A 24,935-nucleotide genomic window follows, 5' to 3' on the forward strand; every position below is an offset into this window, starting at 1 on the left:
TGGGCCTTTTTCGTACGGAATGCTTCATAAAGGGTCTACGCCACAGACTGGAATTTGAAATAGTCCAAGCAAGCCAGAACCCGCTCCTATCGGGCTCAACATGTGAACGTTTGGGTCTAATGCGCATTACTATTCCAGACGAACTCCACAATCTGGAAAGCCATACCACAGGGGTGCTAACTGAGCACCAGCTTACCAGCACATACCATGATGTGTACAATAGTCCGATAGAGTCTCTACCGGGGGAAGTGCACTTTGACCTAGATCGAACTGTCACACCAGTACAATGCTCACCACGCAATGTTCCAGTCGCACTGAGGGAAGCTGTAAAGGCCCAGCTGGACAAACACATACAGGATGGGAACCTAGCCCCAGTGACTGAACCCACAGACTGGATAAGCAACATGGTTATAGTCAAAAAAGCTGACAAAATCAGAATCTGCATTGACCCAAGGGCATTGAACAAAGCGCTGAAAAGGTCCCACTATATAATGCCAACACTTGAAGATGTCCTCTATAAACTGCCCAAAGCCCGTATTTTCTCATTGGTGGATGCCCGGGATGCATTCCTACAAATCAAATTGGACACTGAGAGCAGCTTTCTTACTACCTTCTGGACACCCTGGGGGCGAATGCGCTGGCTCAAACTACCCTTTGGTGTGTCTGTAGCCCCAGAGGTGTATCAAAGAAAACAACATGAACTACTAGCCGGCTTGCGAGGTGTGGAGCCAATTGCAGATGATATACTAATAGTGGGTTGTGGAGACTCACTAGAAGAGGCCACTCACGACCACGATGCCAACATGATTGCCCTTATGAACCGCTGCAGAGAAGTGAAACTGAGACTGAGCATCAAGAAGCTACAGTTTAAACTTAATGAGGTCCGCTTCCACGGTCATATACTATCAGCAGAGGGGTTAAAGCCAGATCCTGAGAAGGTGAGGGCAATAAAAGTCATGCCTGCTCCAACCGATTCAAAGGGAGTGCAAAGGTTCATAGGATTCGTCACCTACCTGTCAAAATTCATGCCCCGCCTCTCAGCGGTGTGCGAGCCCTTGCGCAGGCTCGTGGATAAAGACATGCCATGGCACTGGCTGCCAAAGCACCAGGAAGCAGTTGATGAGGTCAAGCGACTAATTACCACAGCACCGGTACTAAGATACTATGACATTAGCAAGCCCATTACAGTTCAAAGTGACTCCAGTCAGAATGGCCTCGGATGCTGCCTATTGCAAGATGGACAACCTGTAGCATTTGCTTCCAGAGCCCTCACTGCAACTGAGCAGAATTACGCTCAGATCGAGAAAGAATGCCTAAGCATTGTGTTTGCCTGCCACCGTTTCCACAGTTATTTGTACGGTCGGGGAAACATCACGGTTGAAACAGACCACAAACCGCTAGTCGCGATATTCAACAAACCTTTGCTTAGTGCCCCAAAACGACTTCAAAGCATGCTACTCTCGCTCCAAAACTATGCTCTGGAGGTGACCTATAAACCGGGCCCATATATGTATGTCAGTGATACACTGAGCAGAGCCACAGCACGCTGGCACGAAGCGGACGCACCTCATGCCCAGCATTCAGTCTGCAGCATGTACCGTGAAGAGCTCGTCATAGAGGGCATAAACCAGGCCGACTATTTAAATGTCACGCATCAGCGTCTGTCGCAGATCAGGGAGTCCTCTGAGCAAGATGAACACCTCAAGATCCTCAAATCAGTTGTGTTCAACGGATGGCCTGATTCAAGGGCAGAGACACCTGTGGCTATTAGAGAGTATTGGAACTACCGGGATGAAATAAGCTTACAGGATGGGGTGTTCTTCAAGGGCCAATGCATTATCATTCCAAAGCAACTACGTGCAGAGATGCTACGTCGCATTCATTGGAGCCATATAGGTGGTGAGGCATGCTTCAGGCAGGCTAGAGAAACACTGTTTTGGCCGAATATGCATGGGGAGATTAAAGACTATGTAGAACAGTGCACTGTGTGTAACGAATATGCACACGAACAACAAAAAGAGACTATGATGTCACATCCCCTCCCTACACGGCCATGGCAGATTCTGAGTATGGACATATTCAACTACGCTGGCAAGGATTTTCTGCTTATCGTCGATCACTATTCAGATTTTTGGGAAATAGAACTGCTGCCTGACCTGTCGGCGGACACCACCATTAAGAGATGCAAGGCTCAACTTGCCAGGTATGGCCAACCCGACCGAGTCGTCACGGACAATGGTCCACAATTTGCTTGTGCTCTGTTCACCAAGTTCTCTCAGGAATGGGGTTTTGAGCATGTTACTTCATCACCAATGTACCCTAAGGCTAACGGTAAAGCAGAATCGGCAGTGAAAATTGTTAAAGGCCTGTGCAGGCGAGCAAAACGTGCAGGAGACGACCCATGGAAATCAATCTTGCTGTGGAGAAATACGCCAACAATTGGCATGGACACTAGCCCCGCGCAACGCCTAATGGCCCGCAGGCTGAAAACTCCCCTCCCAGTGACTGACACACTACTGGAACCTTGCGTTGCATCAGAAGTTCCTGGCAAGCTGCATTTCAAACGGCAAGTGGCAAAACATGCATATGATAAAACGGCCAGGGACCTTCCGGCACTAAATGTGGGGCGAAATATAAGAATGAAGCCTCTTCCAGGTGACAGGACTGGCATATGGAGACTAGGAACTTGCCTCCAACAAACAGACCCTCGCTCCTATCTGGTTGAGGTGGAGGGTACACTGTACAGGCGCAATCGAGTGGACCTCAGGCCAGCAGAGCGAGTGGACCTCAGGCCAGCAGAGCCCAGTCCTAGCAAGCCTGCAGTAACAGTAACAGAATCCAGTGAAACGCCGAGACTAGAAGTGGAGGCCACAGTGGAGAGCCAGTCTGAGCACTTGCCTGCAACGGACTGCACATCGGCCTCACAGCCTGAGAGTGAGTCTGAGATCCCGCGTTACTCACGCAGTGGCAGGCGAATTCAGCCACCAAAAAGACTTAACCTTTAAATAGTTTTAAAACAGTCATGTTTGGTTATCTTTGAAAAAAGTTACATATGTGCATATTATTTAAGTACAGTAGGGCAAATAACGTTACTACTTGAAGGCTTGAAATATTGTTTAAATATGTTAGATTATACAGTTAGAAAAGGGAGATGTTAAGGGGTTATGCTGTCACCTAGTGGCAGACCGTATATTAGCACAGGATGTGTTTTGTATTCCTAGCACAGGAAGTGATAAAGCTGTGACAGCCATGTTATGTATTGTGAGATCTGCACTGCAGCATGATTAAACAGCAGCTCTGAGTGGACCTGCACAGTCTCTGCATTATTGAACAGAACCACTGCAAACAATATGTGCCGAGTTTTTTCCAGAATCGCTAGTTTTTTTTAGTGTTTTTCCCGAAAAGGCAGAATTTTTCAGATTTTTGCCCGAAAAGCCCAAATAGTCCGATTTTAGGGCTAATTTCAGCGCAGACCACAGAAACTTCCAAATAGGATAGTAACCTCTCCCACTGACTTATATTCAACCTTGGCAGGTCTGAGATACCGGATTTTCAGATTCAGACTTTTTCCATCTTCGGGGTATAATAAAGGGTATAATAAATCTCGAAAAGGTTTTTTTTCCACAAATTTTTTTATAGTAAATATATAAATTTTATAGTAAAATAAACTTCCTTTTTCGAGTTTTTGCCATTCTGACTTAATAACCCGCTATATGTTTGCTCCCCCCTTTCTACATGGAACAAAAACTTGCATTTAAATGGCCTGTCTGGAAATGTATGTATTTAGGGCAGTATTTCAGAATTTTAAATTTACTTTTTCTGATCCTTTTTACATTCGTTAGTGTTAGTTCAACCTGACTTTATCCAGGGTCGGACATTGGGGGGCCCACCAGGTTACAAACTTCCAGGGCCCCCCCATGCGCATGCAGAAATGGTGCGGTGCGCACGTTCGCGCATTCCCGCCACACCATTTGTGCATGCGTGTAGGGGGCCCCAGAAGTTTGTAATCCAGTGGGCCCCCAATGGATGGATGGAGCGAACATCGGCGCAGTGAATATATACTGTATATATATATATATATATATAAATATATATTTAACCTTTTTTGTCACAAGATGGTATCAATTTCCCTACATCATCACCTACATATTACCCACAAACAAGCAGGTTGGGTTTGACAGCTGTGAATCGTATTAGGTAGTGTTGATGCAAATTCAGGTTGTGGATTTGAATGTGAGTTACAGGTAATGCTTGGATCCGGGTTTCTAACATTGGACCCCCTAACCTGGGGAGCTCTTAGTATTATTAAGCTATGAGTGTGGAAGAGATAAAAGCAGTAATTGTAGAATCAGAGATTCTTCCCTCTGTATCAGAGTGTAAATGTGGCACCATCTCAGTGTGGGCAGTGCTTTCCTGTTATTCAGGTACATACAGGCCCGGATTTGTGGAAAGGCCACCTAGGCCCGGGCCTAGGGTGGCAGGATTTTAGGGGGGTGGCATGCTGCCCAACCACACCCACAATGGTTCAAAAACAGTGGGGATGAGCTGGAGATACAATCATTTTTTACATTTCCCCATTGATGATGAAAATTTGCACAAATAAATGGAAGGGCACAGGGGTGATGAACGGCAGTGGGCTTAGGGGCGCCCTCTATGTAAATCCGGCCCTGGGTACATAGTATGTGAAAATCCATCTGAAATTCCTAATACATACAGAGATCTTCATGTTACTTTTTTACACATTTATTTTGCATTTATATAATAATACATATATTGAAATGATAAGCAAATTATGTTCTTCTGAAAGAGTTATCTCGTAGTGCGGTTTGTAGTGGAGACATCTTGTGGTACTAGGCAGAATTTACAGCTGCTTCCTTCTTGACATTTGGGTGAATGTAATATGTCGCTAATGTAAAAATCATTTGCAATTCATTTTTAATATGAATAAATGTTCGCAAAGTGCAAAATTTTGCCTTTGCAAACACTTTGCCACTCATGTGACAGTAGGATAGCAATTGCAAATTGTATAGTGTGCGCAGTGTACGTAATACAATTTCGCAATCACAAACCATGTTTTGCAACAAAATATTTAATAAAACTCCAGAGCCGCTGTTGAAGGTTTGAAATGCACAAATAAAATTGCAATGCAATAAAATCCTAACAAAGAATATTAATTTGCACTTTGTGAACTTTATTACATTTCCCCCATCACCAAAATCAGAAAAATTTGGGGTTTTCAGGCAAAAAGACTAAAAAATTTGATTGATTTATAAGGTTTTTTTCCCAATCCGATTCAGTCGAGTTTTTTTTCAATAGATAAGGTCAAATCGGGCATGGGAGTTTGGTCCTGGTTTTTTTTTAATAAAATATGGGATAAATTCAGAGTTTTGTTAATAACCCCCTTAATGTTTATATGATTTTCTAGTAGACTTAGGACATGAAGTTCCAAAGTATGGAAAGATCCGTTATCCAGAAAACATTCTGGATAACAAGTCCCATGCCTGTATTATATTAACTTTTTTTATAAACTAAACCCTATGATAAAAAAAACCCTGGGAGGGTAATGTTTCCCTATTTATAATTAGAGAGAGTCCCCGGGTTGATCTTTGCATTAGAAGACACAGGATTCACCTGAGCGTAAGGTGCTTAAAAGGGGGACATACACACTGCTGGGAGTTGCAGGGAGTTGTCTACAACCCCAGTTATCTGGGAGACACTGGCAGCAAGTCACACTATAATCTCACACTTTTCAGGCCCACCCATGGGTGTGCACACAGCCAAAGTCAAGGTGCTGAAATTCACTCTAGTGTAAAACACAGATTGTGACAATCAACATTTTAATTAAGGGGTTAGGCACCTTGCTTTTGGCTCTGTGTGCAGGTCATCTTTGTATATCTTTTTGGTGTCACATGACTGATGCCTAGTAATATACAGTATATTCATGGAATCCAATTGTGCAACTAAATTTAAGGACTTAATAGAGTAATATACAAATTATTTATATGTCCATATACAGTTGATTAACCACAAAGGAAGAAAACCCAGCAGTCGTGGGGGGGGCGTGGGGAAAAGGGGAGCCAGGGCTGAAAATCCCCCCTCTTCATAAATAAGTATGACCAATGGCAAGCCTTGGATGCCAGTACCCCTAGTTCTCTGGCTTCAAGATCCTAAGAATTGAATTGCAGGGGAACTTAGCATTAAATAGTAAACAACTTGACACAGGAATTTCAATTTGTGTATTTGTATTAAACCCTTTTACTGTGCAGAGTTGCTGTAGAAGGAGCTTGGAGCTTATTCTTGAGTTCCAATTGGAATGTTTGTATAGGTGAGTTCCAAAGGTTGTGACTTCAGTATCATAGGGTTCCAGCTTCTGTGAAAAGATGTATCTGTGTACATATGAAAGTGTTTGCACTACTGTGTGTACTTTTAGCAGCCTCTTATAACATCCCATTGTATTTTTCGTATATATTATACTAAAGTTTCATTTCCTGTAGAAGGGGAAGTGTATAAAGTTCTTTTATACAGATATGGGATCCCTTATTCGTGAACCTGCTATTCAGAGATTCAAAATTTCCCTTTTCTCTGTAATAATAAAACAGTATCTTGAACTTGATTCCAACTATAGCCGGACTGGGAGCAAAAAGCAGCCCGGGCAAAAAACAAACAAAGCAGCCCACATGTAAACACACACACACACAAAGAGACACACAAACACAGAGAGACACACACACACAAACACACACACAGACACACACAAACACAGAGAGACACACAGACAGAGACACACAGAGACACACACACAGAGACACACAAACATACAGACAAACAGAGACAGAGAGACACAAACGCACACACACAGAGACACACAGACACAGAGAGAAACCCAGACACACAAACACAGAGACACATACACACACACAAAAAGACACAAACACAGAGACACACAAACACAGAGAGACACACACACAGACACACAAACACAGAGAGACACACACACAGACACACAAACACACAGACAAACAGACACAGAGAGACACAAACACACAGAGAGACACACAAACACAGAGAGACAAACAAACACAGAGAGACACACACAAAAAGACACAAACACAGAGACACACAGAGACACACAAACACAGAGAGACACACAGACACAGAGAGACACACAGACACACAAACACAGAGACACCCACAGAGACAAAAAAACACACAAAAAGACACAAACACAGAGAGACACACAGACACACACAGAGACACACAAACATACAGACAAACAGACACAGAGACACACAAACACACACACAGAGACACCCCTACCTCTCCTAGGAGCTTCGTGAAACAGCACGGGAACTCTGACACCTCCCAACCCGTCTGCTGGCCAATCACCTTTGCCTTTCCCTGACTGATCGAGGGAGGAGGGAGGAGGGAGGAGGAACACGCAGCTGCTTGGTGTCTGTGAAGGAGAAGCACAGCGTGCATGCTGTAAGTCTCTCTCCCCCTGCCCAGACGCCGCAAATCAGAAGCGGCCCATTTCAAAGGCAAATGGAGCGGCCCTTCGGGAGATTGCCCGAATTGACAGATTGTCAGTCTGGGCCTGATTCCAACTAAGATATATTTAATCCTTATTGGAAGCAAAACAATCCTATTGTGTTTATTTAATATTTAAGTGATTTTTCAGTAGACAAAGTATTGTGATGCAAATTACAGAAAGATCCCTTATCTGGAAAACCCCAGGTCCTGAGCATTCTAGACAACAGGTATAAGCTTATTGAACATATAATTTTTATATGTAGATTTCCATCTATATATTAAAAAGGGATATGCACTTATGCATCTGAGATATTCATTAAGGTTTGACTTAAGATGTATAAGAAAGTAATTCAATGTTCTTGAGATCCAGATCTACAACATAATGTAAATCAATATTCAATACAGCAACCCCACCAGAGTAAGTGGATGATGGGGACAGTTTAAAAATGCAAAGCCCTGTTAGGATTTGTTCATTTAAATATTTGCATATAATGGATGGGACTGGCCTGCATTGCTGTCCCTTGCACTTGGTCATAGAATGCGCAACCTAAGTATTAACCTAACCTAAGTATATCTATAGAAATAAGTAAATCAACTGGATTTGCTAATACAATCAACATCTAATTTAATGACATCATTGTGGATTATGATAAACAGATTATGCTGAATAGAACAACATTCCAGAGGATATAAAGTGAAGCAAGATCCTATGTACAAGTTATTCTGAATTGAGAAAGCCAGTTGGATTACTGGTGAAACGTCTTCAAGAAAAAACACAGCAAGTCCAGTTGATTTGACTTAATTCTATAGCTATACCATGGCTTGGATGAATGAGAACTTTCACAAACCTAACCTAAGTACTTAATAGTGTTTCAACAAAGGTGACCAGATGAGAGCCTGTTTTCTTTCTGCCTTCCCTTCGTGCCCTGATTTCTTCATGATGAGGAATGGAAAGACTTTGCACATCTAAAGTAATTGGTCAGTACCCACCCCAATGTCCAGGAAAAAGATGATTATCCGTTGTTTAAATTGATCTCTCTGTAACACCTACTGCACTGCTGTGATCTAAGTGACATTTCTGGGGTTAATGTTAAGTGATCTTAGTGGTGCATAACCTTTATGTGCAAGTTAAAGGGTTGTAAGTATGCTGACAAAAGGGTTAATATTCATCTATAATTAGGTAGTAGGTCCGGAAAAATTGACAAAACAAGGAGAAAGATGGAAATCCTTTTTTTGTAGCCTGTTTGTCTAATATAGATCAATATATGATCTATTACCCACCTGCAGTCTGTCTGTGTAGACATAGCTACTGCAGGAAATTTTGCAAAACATAGCTAAACTGTGAAAAAAAGGCATCAACTATTGGTCCCATATTTTGGGTTTAAAAATATAGTTCAGATTGTAACCACAGAGAGTCCCACAAATTACATAGAGATAGAGTTTTGCATTGCATCCTATAATGACCAAAAAAAGGCAATACATATACCAATATAAAGCTCTTGCAGAAGTTCCTAATATTGTTCCTAATTAGGGAGACACCGAATCCACTATTTGGGATTCGGGCAAATCCCAGAATCCTTCATAAAAGATTTGGACGAATACCGAACCTAATCCTAATTTGCATTTGCAAAATAGGGTAGGAAAGGAAAAAGTGGGGGCAATTATTTTACTTCATTGTTTTGTGACTAGAATCACTTGATTTCCCTTTCTGCACCTAATTTGAATATTTAAATTAGGATTCAGTTCTGCCAGGCACACATCTTCGGCCAAATCCGAATCCTGCTGAAAAAGGCTGAATCCTTGCTGAACCGAATCCTGGATCCAGTGCATCCCTATTCCTAATACATTAAAATCTATGTTGACCATGTATAGATTTATTTTGTGCTTGCCATAAGCCCCATGTTTCTGGCAATATAAACTAGAGATCACAATCATGGTCCAGTAGTTAATATAGTGCTTTGTACATTTCATTTATTTCTTTACATTTAAACATTTATATTACTGACCATTGCATTTTTTGCACAGTACTTATGATGCATGGTGTTTATAAGGTAAGTGCCAAGGGTGCCCTTGATGGACTTTTGTTGGCCAACAACTCTGACAACTCCTGTAGCAGGTGGACCAACAGTGAGAAAAAGTCATATACAAAAGAAGAAATAAAGGTGGAGAAGCTGTATCTAAAAGCACTGCAAGGGAAACTCGTCTTTCATAAAAGAAACAAAATTAAAAAGTAATCTGGTTACATCTGTATAAAAATATGATAGAAAACAGAGGAACATACACAAGAATGTTAAGAAATATTCGCCATTCCTTCAAAAGGGCCCATTGGGGAACTGTTTAAATAGCCTCCCCTTTTTTTTTATAAGAGGGAGAGAAATTCTAGTAACCAAGTCCTAGTGACCTAAAAGTGCAAAGTAAAACCAAATTCATATGACTCCTACCCATGCTTAAATTGTATTTGTTGCAACTACATAAAGGGTCCCTCGATTATTTACCCCAGCAGAGGACACACTTTCTTTTGTGTATGATATTTTGTATCAGAATATTTAATTTGTACAGTCTGGACATCACAGTGTTTGTTTACTACATATGCTAGTAGTACAACTTTGGACACAATTGCAATGTTTTAAACCTACAATGCAGCATCCCCACAATTCCAGCATCCTTTGGGCCTGCTGTAATTGTAGCAATGCATCAAAATCAATACAGTTGTACTTGCACTTTGACATAAATTAGGTGCATTTGTGTTGGCATAATTTGTGGCATTCAGCATGAGAGTGCCGAATGATAGAACGTGTGCACCTGATTGGTGTGGCAATTGGTGCAGGCTGCTATGGGAGCCATGGAACTACCATCTGGTTCAGTGGCCAACATCAATAGGCACATTTGCTCAATTAGGAACATGAGACAGAAAGAAGCCAGTGGCACTGAGTGTAAGTACAAACTGCTTTTGCAAAGTGAAACACAATGGATCAGATTGTTGGATACAGCCAAAATGTTTAAATAACTGAATTCATTTTAACTATTTTCTCTAATCTTTTAGAAATAAAGCATTATTCTGATCTGTAATTTTTTGCACCAGTATTTGTGGGTATATGAAAGTCTTGTAAGGTTAGAGGTGAATAGTAAATAATATGATGACATGTTAACAGTGACATATGACAGGCTTTTATTTAACAATATCTAAAATGACATCTAGGCTAAAAGCATTGGCAAATCAAGTAAATCTTGATTTGCCATTGTGGACTCTATTTTGACTTGTTTTTGCTATGAAATACAGGTTATCTTCATTATGGAATATGATCTGTTAATTGTGGAACATGGACAATCAGAACCTATTTGCTTACCATAACCACTGGGCTTATAGGATGGTCTATATAGTCACAGACTAGACTCTGGTTTGCACACTTGACAAAGGGCATAAGACCTGAAGTAAATGTGTATGTATTCCCAATAAAGGGTTGTGGCTTAAAGCTTTCTTTATAGCGACTCACTGAAAATTTGCAGTAGAGCGGGTGGGGTGGTGCCAGCTTGTAGGGGCCCTCCAGTGATTAAAGGCACACTACACCAACGTTCTTAAAAAAACTTGAAATAGTTTTATTTAAAGAATTGTCAAATCGACTCACCACCAGCATACAGTATATCTTCTTTACAGACTTACAGGTATTACAGTCTCCCCATAACACTGGACTTGCGAACCCAGCCTCTTGGCCTTTCTTGCACCACCTACCGGTCAGGCAGTCTGCCGTATGTCCTACGAGCCCTCCACCTCGCCCCGGTAGGAATTTCTGTGTGCCACCTCCCTCAGCCAGCGGGCCACCAAAGCAGCGCCCCCCTAGCTTTTCCGGGTAGGATTTTCCCCACAGGCCTGGGTTGTCCGCACTGCACTGTCTATCTCTCTTTTCCCTATCTGTGGCCAAGCCATGGCTACTAAGCCTCTTAGTAGGAGATGTTCAGAAGGAGGGCCTTCATTCAGTAAGAGACAGAAGTAGCCCCCACCCTTCAACTGTACAGTGATATCTTGGGGGTTTGACTTGTAGCCAGAAAAAAAATCTGCAAAAACATTTTCTGTCCTGAGCTCTTTCCAATAATTGTGGTAGTACAGTTATAGGGCATCAATTCTACTAATTTGATTCAGGGTCAGTTACGTCACCAGGTTCCATAACGGTATTGAAGTTGGTCACATCTGCTTGGATTACCTGTTTGGGGATTTAGCTCCGGAAACCTGGGTGGTATATAGAAGAGTCCGGAGAGCGCTGGCCAGTTGTGATTTACTGTATATAGATGTTCTTCAGGTGGGGGGGGGGAATATTTTCCCTTTCACATGACATCAGTTTGTAGTTGTTTTAAGGAAAGCCTTGGAAGAAATAGAGCTTAATCCCAGTTATTTTGGAAACCATTAGGTGCTGCCACAGAGGGAGCCATGCTAGGTCTGAGGAACTGAGCAGCAATGTCATTAGACAGGTGGAAATCCGCTGCTTCTGCTCCTAAATCTGGTTAGAAGCCTTAGTTTAGTAGTGCATTAAATGTATAAAACTGAAATGTGATTATAAAACAGGGGGGCACTAATGTAAAGACAGAAAAGATTTAATGTTTTCTCTACGCCATATTGGTTTATATGGTTAGCTATTCAAGTTATTTATTCAGGTTTGCTGCAATTTCTGCATCTTTTTACTTTTAATGGATGAGTTTCCTGAGTCCCCCAAAGGCAACGTTGCCTCTATGGAAGGGAAAATGCTATTGAAGCAATAATGTGTTTTATGGTGATGAAACCAACAACAATTGGAGTTTTTAGGCCTGTGTTGAACACAAGAGGCTACAAGTGAACAAATGAAAAAGAAGCATGAACCCCTTGCAAAAGAAAATCATGGTGTTGCATTGTAGTAATATATACTCATTTATTAGGTACTTTATATTCTTTTTGGTGAGGATACAATACACAAGTGAAAAGGTAATTTTAAATTATCACTGACATTATTAATATTATATATATATTATATATAAATATATATATATATATGTATGTGTAATACATAAATCAAGATCAATGCTCCCATTCATTAGAAAAGGTGTCACAAAGTGTAAGAAAGATCGTAATCTCTGTATAAGTTGCTATATAAATTCCCAGATATAAATAATAAATCTCGTGTTTTTTGCCACAAAGTTAAAAAAAATGGCAATCAGTGCCTTTCATGCATTTTCTGACACTGTTTCAAACAAACGCAAGCAAGATCAGAAATATGCCCCAATGTATTTTTTGCTCATACGATAACACTGTTGTGAATCTTTCTTCCATAAGATTTTCAAACTTTTTTGTTCCAGCAGCTGCAGCAACACTAAAATTAGAAAAGGATGGTGTTAAACAGAAGAACTGCTATAAAACAAACAGTAGCACTGACAGTGATAAAGAAAACAAATGCAGTAGATAGGATCGGGTTTAAGGCAGTGAAACAAGGGTTTTTGCTCTTTTCTGTCTTTTTTCGATCTGTAAATGGCATAATGTACTCACTTCTCAAAAAAGAAGAAGGGTATTAGATGTCCTAGAGAATATCAAGGACCATATAAAGCAAGCAGGTACGGACTGTTATACAGGTCATAGCATAGAACTCTGATGTTACTAATAAATATAGTTTTGTTTTTCAAAAGGGACCAAATCCTGCCATGTCAATATACAAATGTTTACTCTTGTTGGTAAGTAAGCTTGAGCAAGGGCTGAGGGCCCTGCAACCTGTGACAACTGCCCAAATATTGCTAGAAAGTAAGTGCAAGCTGGTTCAATGTGGAATCATGAGCTATACAAGCAGTAATGGTTGCATGTATAGGCAAGGTTGATAAAAATAATTAAAGGCAAAAATAAATAAATAGAAGTCAAAAACAGTATAATGTAAGCAATAAGAAGAACGATGTGATGCATTGATGTGCCAGCTAAAAGGAAAATAAAGCAGAAATTCTAATCTAGAACTAACAAACAAATTATTCAGGTACACAGCTGCGTAACACCAGTGTGCGAGGCCACCCGCAAAAATATGTTGAGAGGGTCCCGGGCGTACAGTAGCCCCTAACCATCCAACACCTCAGTGTCAGACTGGGGGGGGTTCGGGCCCACCGGGGCTGCCACATCAGGAGCATGCACACACCCCTCTGCCAACTACAGGGCCCCTGCTCAAGCCGCATCATTCCTCCAACTGACTCCCCCCCCCCGGCCACAAACTGCAGTCAGGGTGGGGAGAGGATAGGGAGCACAGAGTTTTAGGCAAGCAGGGGGGAGTGGGTCAGGGCCCACAGAGTTTTTTCCAGTTGTCCCGCTGGCCCAGCCTGATCCTGCAACACTTGCCTGCCCGCCACTCCCCGGCTGCTTGTGTCGAAAAAGGTAAGAGAACAGCTGTGAAGTGGAGATTTTTTTCAACCCACCCCCTTCTAACCCTGATAAAAAGGGAGGGAGAAGCAGAGTTGACAGGCAAGGCAAAAGGGAAAACCTTTTTCAAGCATGCTTTGGGTCCTGAGGTTTAAAGGGATACTGCCATGGGAAAACATCCCATTTTGTTTACAAAATGCATCAGTTAATAGTGCTGCTCCAACAGACTTCTGCACTGAAATCCATTTTTCAAAAGAGCAAACTGATTTTTTATAATTAATTTTGAAATCTATCATGGGGCTAGACATGTCAGTTTCCCAGGAGCCCCCAGTCATGTAACTTGTGCTCTGATAAACTTGAGTCACTCTTTCATGTTGCACTGCAAATTTGAGTGTCATCACCCCCACCCCTAGCAACCTAACAACAGAACAATGGAAGGTAACCAGATAACAGCTCCCTGGTAGATCTAAGAACAGCACTAGTAAAAATAGTAAAAATCCACGTCCCACTGCGACACCTTCAGTTACATTAAGTAGGAGAAACAATAGCCTGTCAGTGCAGCACTGGCTCTTTCTGAAAGTACATGACCTGACAAAATGACCTGAGACTGCTGCCTACACACCAATATTACAACTATAAAAAATACACTTATTGGTTCAGGAATTAAATCTTATATACAGTAGTAGAGTGAACTACTTGCAGTGTAAACAGTATAATTTAGTCATAAAAACGACACCATAAAAATCATGACAGAATCCAGGGTTCACATACTTGTAGATGCTCAACCAAGTCACAGTATAGAATAATAAAAATAAATACTTTCTTAATAAAACCTACCAAATTCTTATAAAACCTACCGTCATTTTGGAGCAGAAACATGCAATGAGACCAAAAATGATTGCTAGTCCCAATAATATGTACTGTATGATTATGATTGAGAAAGTGAAGAGATACATGCTTCTATGGCAGGCTCTTGTACTATTGTTAAATATTCCGAACACCCACACACTGCCTGAAAAATACAAAACAAAATCATGTTAAACGGGTAATGTGAAAGCAGATTTGTCTCACAGCAAAATACTTCTGCTTTGCTCCTATAATTACAAAAAGTAATTATACTGTAAACAATATTTAAAGTAAAGCAACATCACAAAATAAAAGTTAATGTGCTATCTGGCTGCAAATATCAGTGCATCTTCTGTCGATCAGCAGTATTACAGAGTGGAAGCCAGTGCCTCACAAAACTACCAGGGGAAAAGCAGGTGCGACTGCATTTGGATCCATCCCCCACAAGGGACCACAGGCATCACTATGTGCACACAAAGGCCCGAAGGTAGGTGCAAGTAAGCAACACATCTTCTGGCGGGGAGGAGAGATGGGGGTACAGGCTCAGTTCTTGCACCAAGGCTGTGGTTTTGCCACTGGTAGTAGAAAACCCTACTGCTACTGGGTACCCTAAAGATTCCTAATTGATGTGCAGTTTTTTATCATCCCCAAAGTTTGGGGGTGGTATAGTATATTTTTTTTTTTCTTTACTGTTTCTGGAACCTCCATATAATTTACAGAATCCTTAACACTGAAAGGCTGAATACAACTAGAGGGGACGCCTACATGCCTCACCAGGCATGAACACAGAGCTGTCAACCGTAGAGTACTGTGTTCAGGGCTGGAACTAGGGGTAGGCAGAGTAGGAACATGCCTAGGGCATAAAGCTGGTTGTGCGCCAGGCACATACCTTCTCTGCCTCATACTGCCTCCTACCCCTAGTCCGGTTCACACACTACACTGTTGCGCCACCTGTTCAGCCTATTCAACCTGTCTATTCATGCGTGCCTATATCCTTAATGCAAAGTGCAGGGCAGGGTGCAAAAGTACAATTATCATAGAGGTTTGTGCCAGTTTTTTGCATACTGCAAGGAAAGGTGGGTTCACTGAGGGTTGCCAAAATCCAATTGCTACAGTTCTAACTTGAGCTGATAAGTTAGATGGCCAAACAGAGTCTTTTTTTCAGAGCCAGAACTGCACAGCTGCCACTTGTCCAAGTCATACCCATCATATACAAAATGAAATTGCGCATTTGCACTAGAGTAGAATCAGAAAATGAGGATGCCTGGAAAAAAAGTAAGATGATTGCATTGCTCTGCATATGTTTTTTCCGTGTCTGGTACAGCAGCATGTGGCAAAAGTTAGTGACTGGATTCACTGGGGGCTCTCTAATATTTTGGCAACCCCAGTGAATCAGGGATTTATTGTCCTTTAAACCTCTAATGTAAAAACTTAATGTCCACTAATAAACACAAGCAGGGCTCAAAAGCAATCCATACCAGGTATACATATTTTTCATAAATTATATAGCAAATACATAAAATAATTCCATTTAAGATAATTGCTAAATGTGAATGCTGGGGAATAATGTGTTCTAGTGCAGAAAATAATTCTCCAAATCCTTTCTCCTTGTATACGATATATATTGGAGAGCAAGGATTTTCACAGGTGATCGGGTCAGTGCTGAAAATGTTCATGGCATTCAGGAAAGTTTTGATATATGGCAATAATAACAACTGGCTGGGAATCCTTTAGAATTCGCCAGTTCAGTATTAGACAAACCAGCTCCTATATGTGGCACTGCTTAAAATTCTTGTTTGTTCAGAAATTTGAAATGTAACATTTATTTAATTATAACCATAAACATATCAGGAAAAGCAATCTCACTGCAAGTACATAGATTAACAGTATAATACGATGGCTGGGAAAAGTACCAATCTTACCTGCAATAAGCCAGGCAAACAAGAAAACAGCAACAAGGGCACTTAATATCTTTCTTAGTTTAGCATGGAAGAACTCTAATGGAAACAACAGCCAAAACGACAGGAAGAAAGCTCCAGCAACAATTAAATATATTGGAACATAAGTTTGAGCTGGACAACTGTTCAAGTAAATGGCACCTATGGTTAAAAGAACAAGACAAAGTTAATGCTTATATTTTTAAAAAAAATCAAATGTATAATTTTGGATTGTCTTCACCTACCTACTACAATCATAGCGATGCCAAATGCTGTAAAGATAAGGCCCACAATCACCTGAACCACTAAAACAGAAAACACATATTACTGCCAATATATAATAATGGAGAACTCTCCCAACTGACTTATAATTAAGCATGTTGACCCACATATGACAGACTGAAGAATAGGAAGTTACACCAATTGAGGGCATTAGAACTATATATATATATATATATATATATATATATATATATATATATTCTCTAAAGAAGAATTAGAAAAGATGCCCTTCCTTGTCTGTTAGCATTACTGATGTAACCCATGTCAATAGAATATGAATACTTACCGATATTACATGTCTTACTGCACCGATCAACTCCTGCAAAACAAAAATAAGATTGTATTATACAAATTTGTTTTCTTAGATCTCTGGTTTTGTATATATATATATATATATATATATATATATATATATATATATATATATATATATATATATATATATATATATATATATATATATATATATCCATTTATCTATCAATCTTTGTTGCATATATTAATTCTCATAATATAAGGGGAAATATTGACAGCTCAATATTGAAAATGCAGTAAATATTGATGCAGTAATGCCACCCCAGGGCCCAATATCCTAGGATGTTAGATGCCACAACCAGCGCAACAGTATAGGTAGCTTCTCTGATCGCTTCACATGGAATAAACTGCAGTAACACAGCATCTGGTGCCCTCTGAGCAGTTTGGTCTGTAGTTATGGAACATCCTAGCTCTGAAAATACAGTGTTTCTGTGGATATCACCCCTGGAGATGGCACCTAATTAGAAATTCAATACTAAGATGTCAAAATCATTTTGAGCTTGTTTTTGGACTATGACAGTTTATATGAAGAGCACTTTTATTATTTTTATTCCCTAATTACCCTTATTTACCCTTTATTTACTTGACCTCAGGACTTTAAGTTTGGTCTATATAACTGTTTTATTATGTTATTGCTGTAGTGCTGACACATTTAAACAGAGAATACACATCATTAACATCAGTCCCTGCCCCAGTGGAGCTTATATAATATAAATACATTTCCCTCATTGTCCTCTTTCGCTCTCTATGTCTTGGTACACTACTTACTCCTTTCCTTATAGCTTTTTCTGCTATTTCCTCCCACATATGTTTTTTCCTACTCCATGTTATACGTACCATCATTTACTTTCACTGTTAAATCTCCAGCCATTTCTTCTACTAATTGTCACAAACAAGTTCCTTAAATAGTTCCAGCAAATCCCTTTAGTGGTCCTCCCCTGCCTAGTTGAGGAACATTGTTGAAAGATTAGGGACAAATTGAAAGATTACTGAAGATTAATATACCAAGTAAAAATCAATGTGATACTTCAGTTATAAGTCATGCACAGTAGCACCCAATCTTCAGAAAACTTTTTACTCATTATATAGTTACAAGAATATTCCTCACAATAGGTAAATAATATGACTATGTCTCAAATGTCACAAATGAAATAATAATGTAAATTTCAGAACTGTTAGTAGAATAAATTAGCAGACTGAACTGACAGAACCATATAAGTTAGAGGAACATAACAATTAATTCCTATTTTGACTATTGTACTATTATTCTCAGGAAAATGTTTTTAGCAGCAACACATAGTTAAACAGGTGATAAGCCTGCCACAGGTGATATAAACAAAGAAACACAAGAAATGAAAAATAATTCTGAGGTTTATGAAAAAATTAAACTGGTCCATAAAAGGGGCAATTTTCAATGACAGCAAAATACAAAAAATATAAAGTAAAGACTTGCCAGGTGACTTTTCTCAGAATATCATGTCATATCAATGTCATACTTTAATCTGATATAAGGTTAACTACCAATATCTATAAACACACAGGTATAGGACCTGTTATTCAGAATGCTTGGGACCTTGGGTTTTCTTGATAAGAAATCTCTCCATAATTTGTATCACCATATCTTAATGCTATGAAAAATTACTTAACCAATTACTTAAACAACAGGATTGCTTTGCTGCCAATATGGATTCATGCTGCTTATGTACCAACCAGGTACAAGGTTCTGTTTTATTATTACAGAGAAAAGGGCATTTTTTAAAAATATAATTATTTGCTTAAAATTGACTCTATGGCAGAAGTGCTTCCTGTAATCTGGAGCTATCAAATTAAAACCACTTCTTAGATTACAAAATAAATAGATTTTTAATGCCTCAGTGTTTCAGACACCCCCTTGAGTGACATATTACAAGACACCCACACCCTTTAAAAAGCCAACATCAAAGGAAGACAAAATACAGAACCTGGACAGCAGTAAGGGTAGGACTCCACGAGCGATTTTGTTGCGATCCGACGTGCTGCAACAAAACGCATGCAGCGTCTGCATCCGACAGTCGGATCGCGTTGGATCAACGCTGCGACACCATGCGACAATTCTATTTCTTGCCTTATTTTTGTCGAATGCGACAATTCGCATGCGTTTTGTCGCAGCGCGTCGGATCGCGAAAAAATCGCTCGTGGAGTCCTACCCTTAATCAAAGCAGCTGAGTGGGTGAAGTGATGCAAGAACTTTGAAAACTACTATTATTGTTAATATTAAAGCATAATGTATTATTAATGTATTCATATTTTTACCCGTTATCTGATCTGACCCATAAGTGCCTTATTTCCAACCCACCCGCTAACCCTTGGTCAACCATGACACTGAAAGTAGCATCACTGCAAACCAGAAGTGACAGTTTTATATACAAAAAAAACCCCTTAAGGAGTAAAGCGTAGTTTATATCAAGACTTGCAGTTTACCAGTACACCCGCACCCATACCTGCATACGCTAGTCATATTTATATATATATAATTTACTACTAGAGGTCATGCTCAACACTTTAACATAATTTAAACATCACAGTATAAGGACTTCAATTAAAAAAAAGTATTTATTAAACAATAAGGGGCAGATCTATCAAAATGTGAGATTAGAGCTCACCATAGAAAAACTCACCCACTCTCTATTTATTCCTATGGGATTTTTAAAATCGTTATATCAAATGGTGAACTCTAATATTCACCCATTGAATAAGACCATTCTAAAAAACCCATATGAATAAATAGAACATTGGGTGAGTATTTCTGTGGTGACTGGTGAGCTGTAATCTCACATTTTCATAAATCTGCCCCTATTGTCAATGTTTCTGTCTGATTCATGAATCTTTGTCAGGACAATGAAAGCTTGCAATACCAACATATAAATAGTAAGACACCCAGGTCAGAGAAATAACTTTAATCCATCAAGGCCCTTCATCTGGGTGTAACGCATGTATTACCATTGATATCTTAAACAAACAAACCTCATTAATCCCAATTCAAATACTGTACATGTATAATAAATCACAACATATTCAAGTTTTTACAATTACATATATAGTTCATTAAAAAATCCAGATTACAATTCACAATAATTTATACAATATTTCTTTCAACTGATATAGCTAAAGTTAATTTATAAAATAGGTAAAAGGGCATATAAACCACCACAGAAGGCATCAAAATGCTCCAATTTTTATATTTTCCCTTTTCAGTAGTTTAGTTGAACAATCACATCCCCTAGGTAAAGATGGGACGCAATCAATTCCTATAAATTTGTGGTATGTAAAATATTTTCCTATCGGTTTATTGATTTTTCCATCATGATAAGTTGTGCTGATGACTGATCTATGGCCATCAATACAGTTTTTCAGCATTTTCAGTTTTTCCGTTTTGCCATATTCAAAGTGACACTACAGCAGACCCCGCAGCCAGGCTCTCCCACGGTTGGAGGATCTGCTGTATGATAGTTACACCACTGAAGCAGCAAGGGCAAAATAAACCATTTATATATAACAAATATAGTTTCCTTGTGTGAGAGTTTGCACTCATCACATCAGGCTGAAGGAACATATTATTTGCCGAAACCTGCGTAGAAGCATGTATAGATGCAGTTACCTTCCTGATCAATGTCAATGCATGTTTATTTTGCTTACTCTTGCATTTATGAATAATAATACTTTCTAATGTATTAATATATAAGTAATAATAATAAAAACAAACCTTTTAATTAAGCTAACAAGACCATACATATTTTGTTTCCTTTACCATTCCCTTTATCCTTTATCTATAAACAATAGTTTATATACGTATACTACTATATCATTCCAGCATCACAATCCAAACCCAAAGTGTCCCTTACAATCCCTTATAAAATAGTCTATGCCTGTAAAGTAAAATATGTAGAATCAGTACCTTTATAAGTCAAGGTCTTGAAGTTCAACGTTACTCAAAGAAAAGCGGATGATGGTTAGCATTAGCAGTGCTCCTGTATTTATATTGGTTCACTTCTCAAATTTAAGAAGGTGTGGCCATTCTTCTGGCATGATACCTGGCAGATCTATAATTAAGATTTGTGATCACAAGTGATGCTGAGAATTCCAAACATGGACAATTCTTATCTATAATGTCATGTGTTTGTTAATCTCATGTACAGAGATATACATACTGACATGGCAAAGCTGCTGTTGGGAAGAAAGATATAGAGATTGCAGGAATGGCTTCTGTGAGCAGTATTAAGGATGTTAGGCTTCCTTTTCAGACTTTCTCTGACAAGAAAAACGATGTTATTGTTTATTTCAAAATCACTGAATATATATTTAAAAAAGCATATAACATCACATATTTTGCAAAATAACATAAACATTTTTATATTTAGATAGAAACATTTGGATCAGTTGTGTAACTTTTCCCCCCGCCACAATTTTTTTCCCAGGCCTAGCCCCCCGTTGAATTGCTTGTCTTGGCTCTATTTTAGCTCCTGCTTCTGAACAAACCTGTTGTCCTTTTTCTCTCTTTCACCCTCCCTACCTTCCGTTCAACTTCTGCTCCAGTCCCTGCAAACTATCCATTTCACCTCTATTCCCTTCTGAGTGTCCATTCCCCTCTGCTAACCCATAACTTTAAGATCCTCCAGTCCATCTGTTCCACTTGTGTACCGTTCCTTTTACCCATTCATTCACATCTGTGGTTTGCTGCCTATCTCTTCAACTTGTGCCCTATTTCTTTTTCTAAATTCAAGTTTATTCAACGTTTTTAGCATTTAAGAAAGTGAAAAAGGGTTTACATTCAATGTATTCTTAGTTTGTGTGATTAACATTACCGTCATGTAATCAAGTTATCAAATCACAGTTCAATAAGAACGTCAAACCCTAAGTGCATACAAGGGATACAATAGAATGAAAAGTAGTAGGTAAGAGGGGGGAAGTTTAGGAAATGAATTCTTCTAAACTTTTGCTCTGTTTTGACCATGTTTTCGACCTTGTGGCTTTTCTGACAGTTCTCCCTGTGCTGCTGCCAGTACCTTATGCCATGTTAGCCTTGTTTAGCTCAAGAAATGACAAAGACTATAGGTTTTTTTTTATGATGAAAACTGTTGTCAAAAAATGTATGTTCTGCACAAGGCTTATACATTGTACTCTTGTTGGACAAGGGGTATACCGACATATAGTTATATAATGGTTTTGTTTGATAAATATGCAAAATTACATTAAAAGTAACACTGTCTAAAATAGCCAAGAAGTTGAGAGGCAAAGAAAGGTAAACACACTGTAAGGATTCCATTTGTGGGCTTTTCATTGCTTTGAAGTAAGAATCCATGCAGTTGCTAGTGTTTGTGTACTTGCATTTGTGTATAAATGTGGTCACTGTCATTAATGTACAGGTATGGGATCCATTATCCAAAAACCCATTATCCAGAAAGCTCCTCCTCCTCCCATAGACTCAATTTTATCCAAATAATAAGAATTTTTAAAAGTTATTTCCTTTTTCTCTGTAATAATAAAACAGTACCTAGTACTTGATCCAAACTAAGATATAATTAATTCTTCTTGGAAGCAAAACCAGGCTGTTGGGTTTATTTAATGTACACATGATTTTCTAGTAGACTTAAGGTATGAAGATCCAAATTATTGAAAGATCCATTATGCAGAAACCCCCAGGTCCCAAGAATTCTGGATAACAGTTCCCATACCTGTACCAACCCCTTGCAAAACAGTCAACATGTCAAGTATGGATGAAATGACATAATACTGTTTCCAAATTCTATAAGCGTAAGTTAAAAGAATGCCTGTAACAAGGGATCTGGGAAATGGGAAATATCAGGGCCATGACAGAGTTAGGAAGTAGGGAAACAGATGAGTTTAAGATGGGAGTTGTGGGTGTTGTAGTTATGTGGTAGCCTGTCGGAGGGGTGGAAACACGAGCAGTTAAAAAGGATAAGGTAAGTGAAGGGGTTGTTCTCTTTTACCTTGTCCACCATCTACAGAGCAAGGGAGTAATGAATTAGTGGTTGGGATTGGTGTAGAGTCACAGTAAGAGGGGTTCCCCCAGGGTGGGAGCAGGTGATAAAATATGAATTGTAGAGTGTCTCAGGGGTCAGTCCTAGGGCCAGTGGAAAGGGCCCAGTAAATGTAAAAAGTTATCCATAATACCCTTAGGGGCCGATTCACTAACTTCGAGTGAAGGATGCGAAGGTAAAAAACTTCGAATTTAGAAGTTTTTTTGGGCTACTTCGACCATCGAATGGGCTACTTCGACCTTCGAATATGACTACAACTTCGAATCTAAGGATTCGAAGTAAAAATCGTTTGACTATTCGACCATTCGATAGTCGAAGTACTGTCTCTTTAAAAAAAACTTCGACCCCCTAGTTCGCCATCTAAAAGCTACAGATAGAAGGATATTCCTTATTCCTTATATATTGATAGAAGGATATTCCTTCGATCGTTGGATTAAAATCCTTCGAATCGTTCGAATTATCCTTCACTCAAACAATCTGTGCTAAATCCTTCGACTTCGTTAATTAACCCTCGATATTCGACCCTTAGTGAATTAAGTGACAGAATTTAAGCAAATTAAATGCAAATGAAACTTTTAAAGGGAATTATACCCAGGAACATACATTAAAAAAAGCAGTTTATATATCAAGCTTCACAGTTTCACTGTTTTCATGTGTATGTGACACTGGATAGCCTCATATAAAAATTGCTGTTTTAAGCCCTAATGCTCACATACACACCAAGGGTGCATATACATACCAATTAATCAGCCAATAAATGTGTTCACTACTCATACAGTTCTTCCTGCTACAGTGAAAACACAAACTATCACACAAAGGGACAAAGTAAAAGATGGAACATTTTTTTGTTTGTGAATTTGTATTTGCCAAATTCATAAGATTCTTTAATAGGTTACTTATTATGGCAAATATTATCTATTGGTTAAGCATTTTGAAGGAGTTGTTTTCATTTCTATACAGTATTTCATGGCATGTGGACATTCCATACAATAGACACATATTGATCAGACATGTGAATAATATTTTCTTTGCTACTTTCTAATTCTATCTTCCTATTTGTCACTAATTATAATCCTGTAGGTACACTTCTGTGACCCTGACAGGGAATGCTGTTTTTTTGTTCTTATCAACTGACTAAGCACCTTAATTAATTAATTAATTAATTTTCTAAGCATGTCATCTGATGTATACCTTAGTCATCAATGCCTAATTCATACCTTAGTCAGTCTTTGCCAAATATTTTCTTAAGCATTTCATCTGGCACTAAATTAAATCAGGTGTTACCCAGACATTCAGGGCAGATTTATCAAAGGTCAAATTGAATTTTCGAGGTAAAAAAAATTCAAATTTCAAAGTAAAAAACTACGAATTTCAAAGTAATTTTTGGGTACTTCGACTAGGGAAGAAAAGGAAACTCACATGCCCCTGCTGCAGCCACTCTTGCATTGTGTCCATTCCAAACGGCATGTTGGTTTCCTCATACTGGACATCATATGTAGGGGGGTTTTTGGTGGGTGAGAGAACCAATCCACACACTAGAGTAGGAGTACATCTGTAATAGATGCCTGTTTGTTGTTTTAACTATACAAAATAAAGCCGGACAGTGATTTTATCCTATGTGTGTGGATTGGT

At 39.2% G+C, this 24,935-nt stretch overlaps 2 protein-coding genes across 3 annotated transcripts in view; both read right to left on the bottom strand.

The window, feature by feature from the left end:
- The window catches only part of LOC121402976 (probable serine/threonine-protein kinase DDB_G0277449), a 41,147-nt gene extending 33,693 nt beyond the window's left edge, over positions 1-7,454 (bottom strand). For both annotated transcript variants that reach the window (XM_041590040.1, XM_041590039.1), the window contains exon 1: positions 7,318-7,454. The gene's annotated coding sequence lies outside the window, so the exon portion shown is untranslated. The remainder of the gene's footprint in view (positions 1-7,317) is intronic.
- A 4,952-nt stretch (positions 7,455-12,406) lies between these two features.
- Positions 12,407-21,243, bottom strand: LOC121402977 (transmembrane protein 272-like). The gene is made up of 7 exons (XM_041590041.1): positions 21,200-21,243; positions 18,103-18,207; positions 17,237-17,269; positions 16,914-16,973; positions 16,654-16,830; positions 14,743-14,897; positions 12,407-12,866 (listed from the first exon to the last, which is right to left on the bottom strand). The coding sequence occupies exons 2-7, from the start codon at positions 18,134-18,136 to the stop codon at positions 12,834-12,836; spliced, it is 492 nt and encodes a 163-aa protein (XP_041445975.1). The 5' UTR covers positions 18,137-18,207; positions 21,200-21,243; the 3' UTR covers positions 12,407-12,833.
- Positions 21,244-24,935: the final 3,692 nt, after the last annotated feature.

This window comes from Xenopus laevis, chromosome 4L (assembly GCF_017654675.1).
Source record: "Xenopus laevis strain J_2021 chromosome 4L, Xenopus_laevis_v10.1, whole genome shotgun sequence".
In the NCBI taxonomy this organism is placed as follows: domain Eukaryota; kingdom Metazoa; phylum Chordata; class Amphibia; order Anura; family Pipidae; genus Xenopus; species Xenopus laevis.

Coding starts and splice junctions, on each gene's coding strand:
- LOC121402977 (XM_041590041.1), bottom strand. CDS start 18,136: ATGGCTGGAGATTTAACAGTGAAAGTAAATGATG. Junction 16,974..17,236: donor CAGTAAGACATGTAATATCG/GTAAGTATTCAT, acceptor TTTCTGTTTTAG/TGGTTCAGGTGATTGTGGGC. Junction 12,867..14,742: donor GTTTCTGCTCCAAAATGACG/GTAGGTTTTATA, acceptor TTCTAATTTTAG/TGTTGCTGCAGCTGCTGGAA.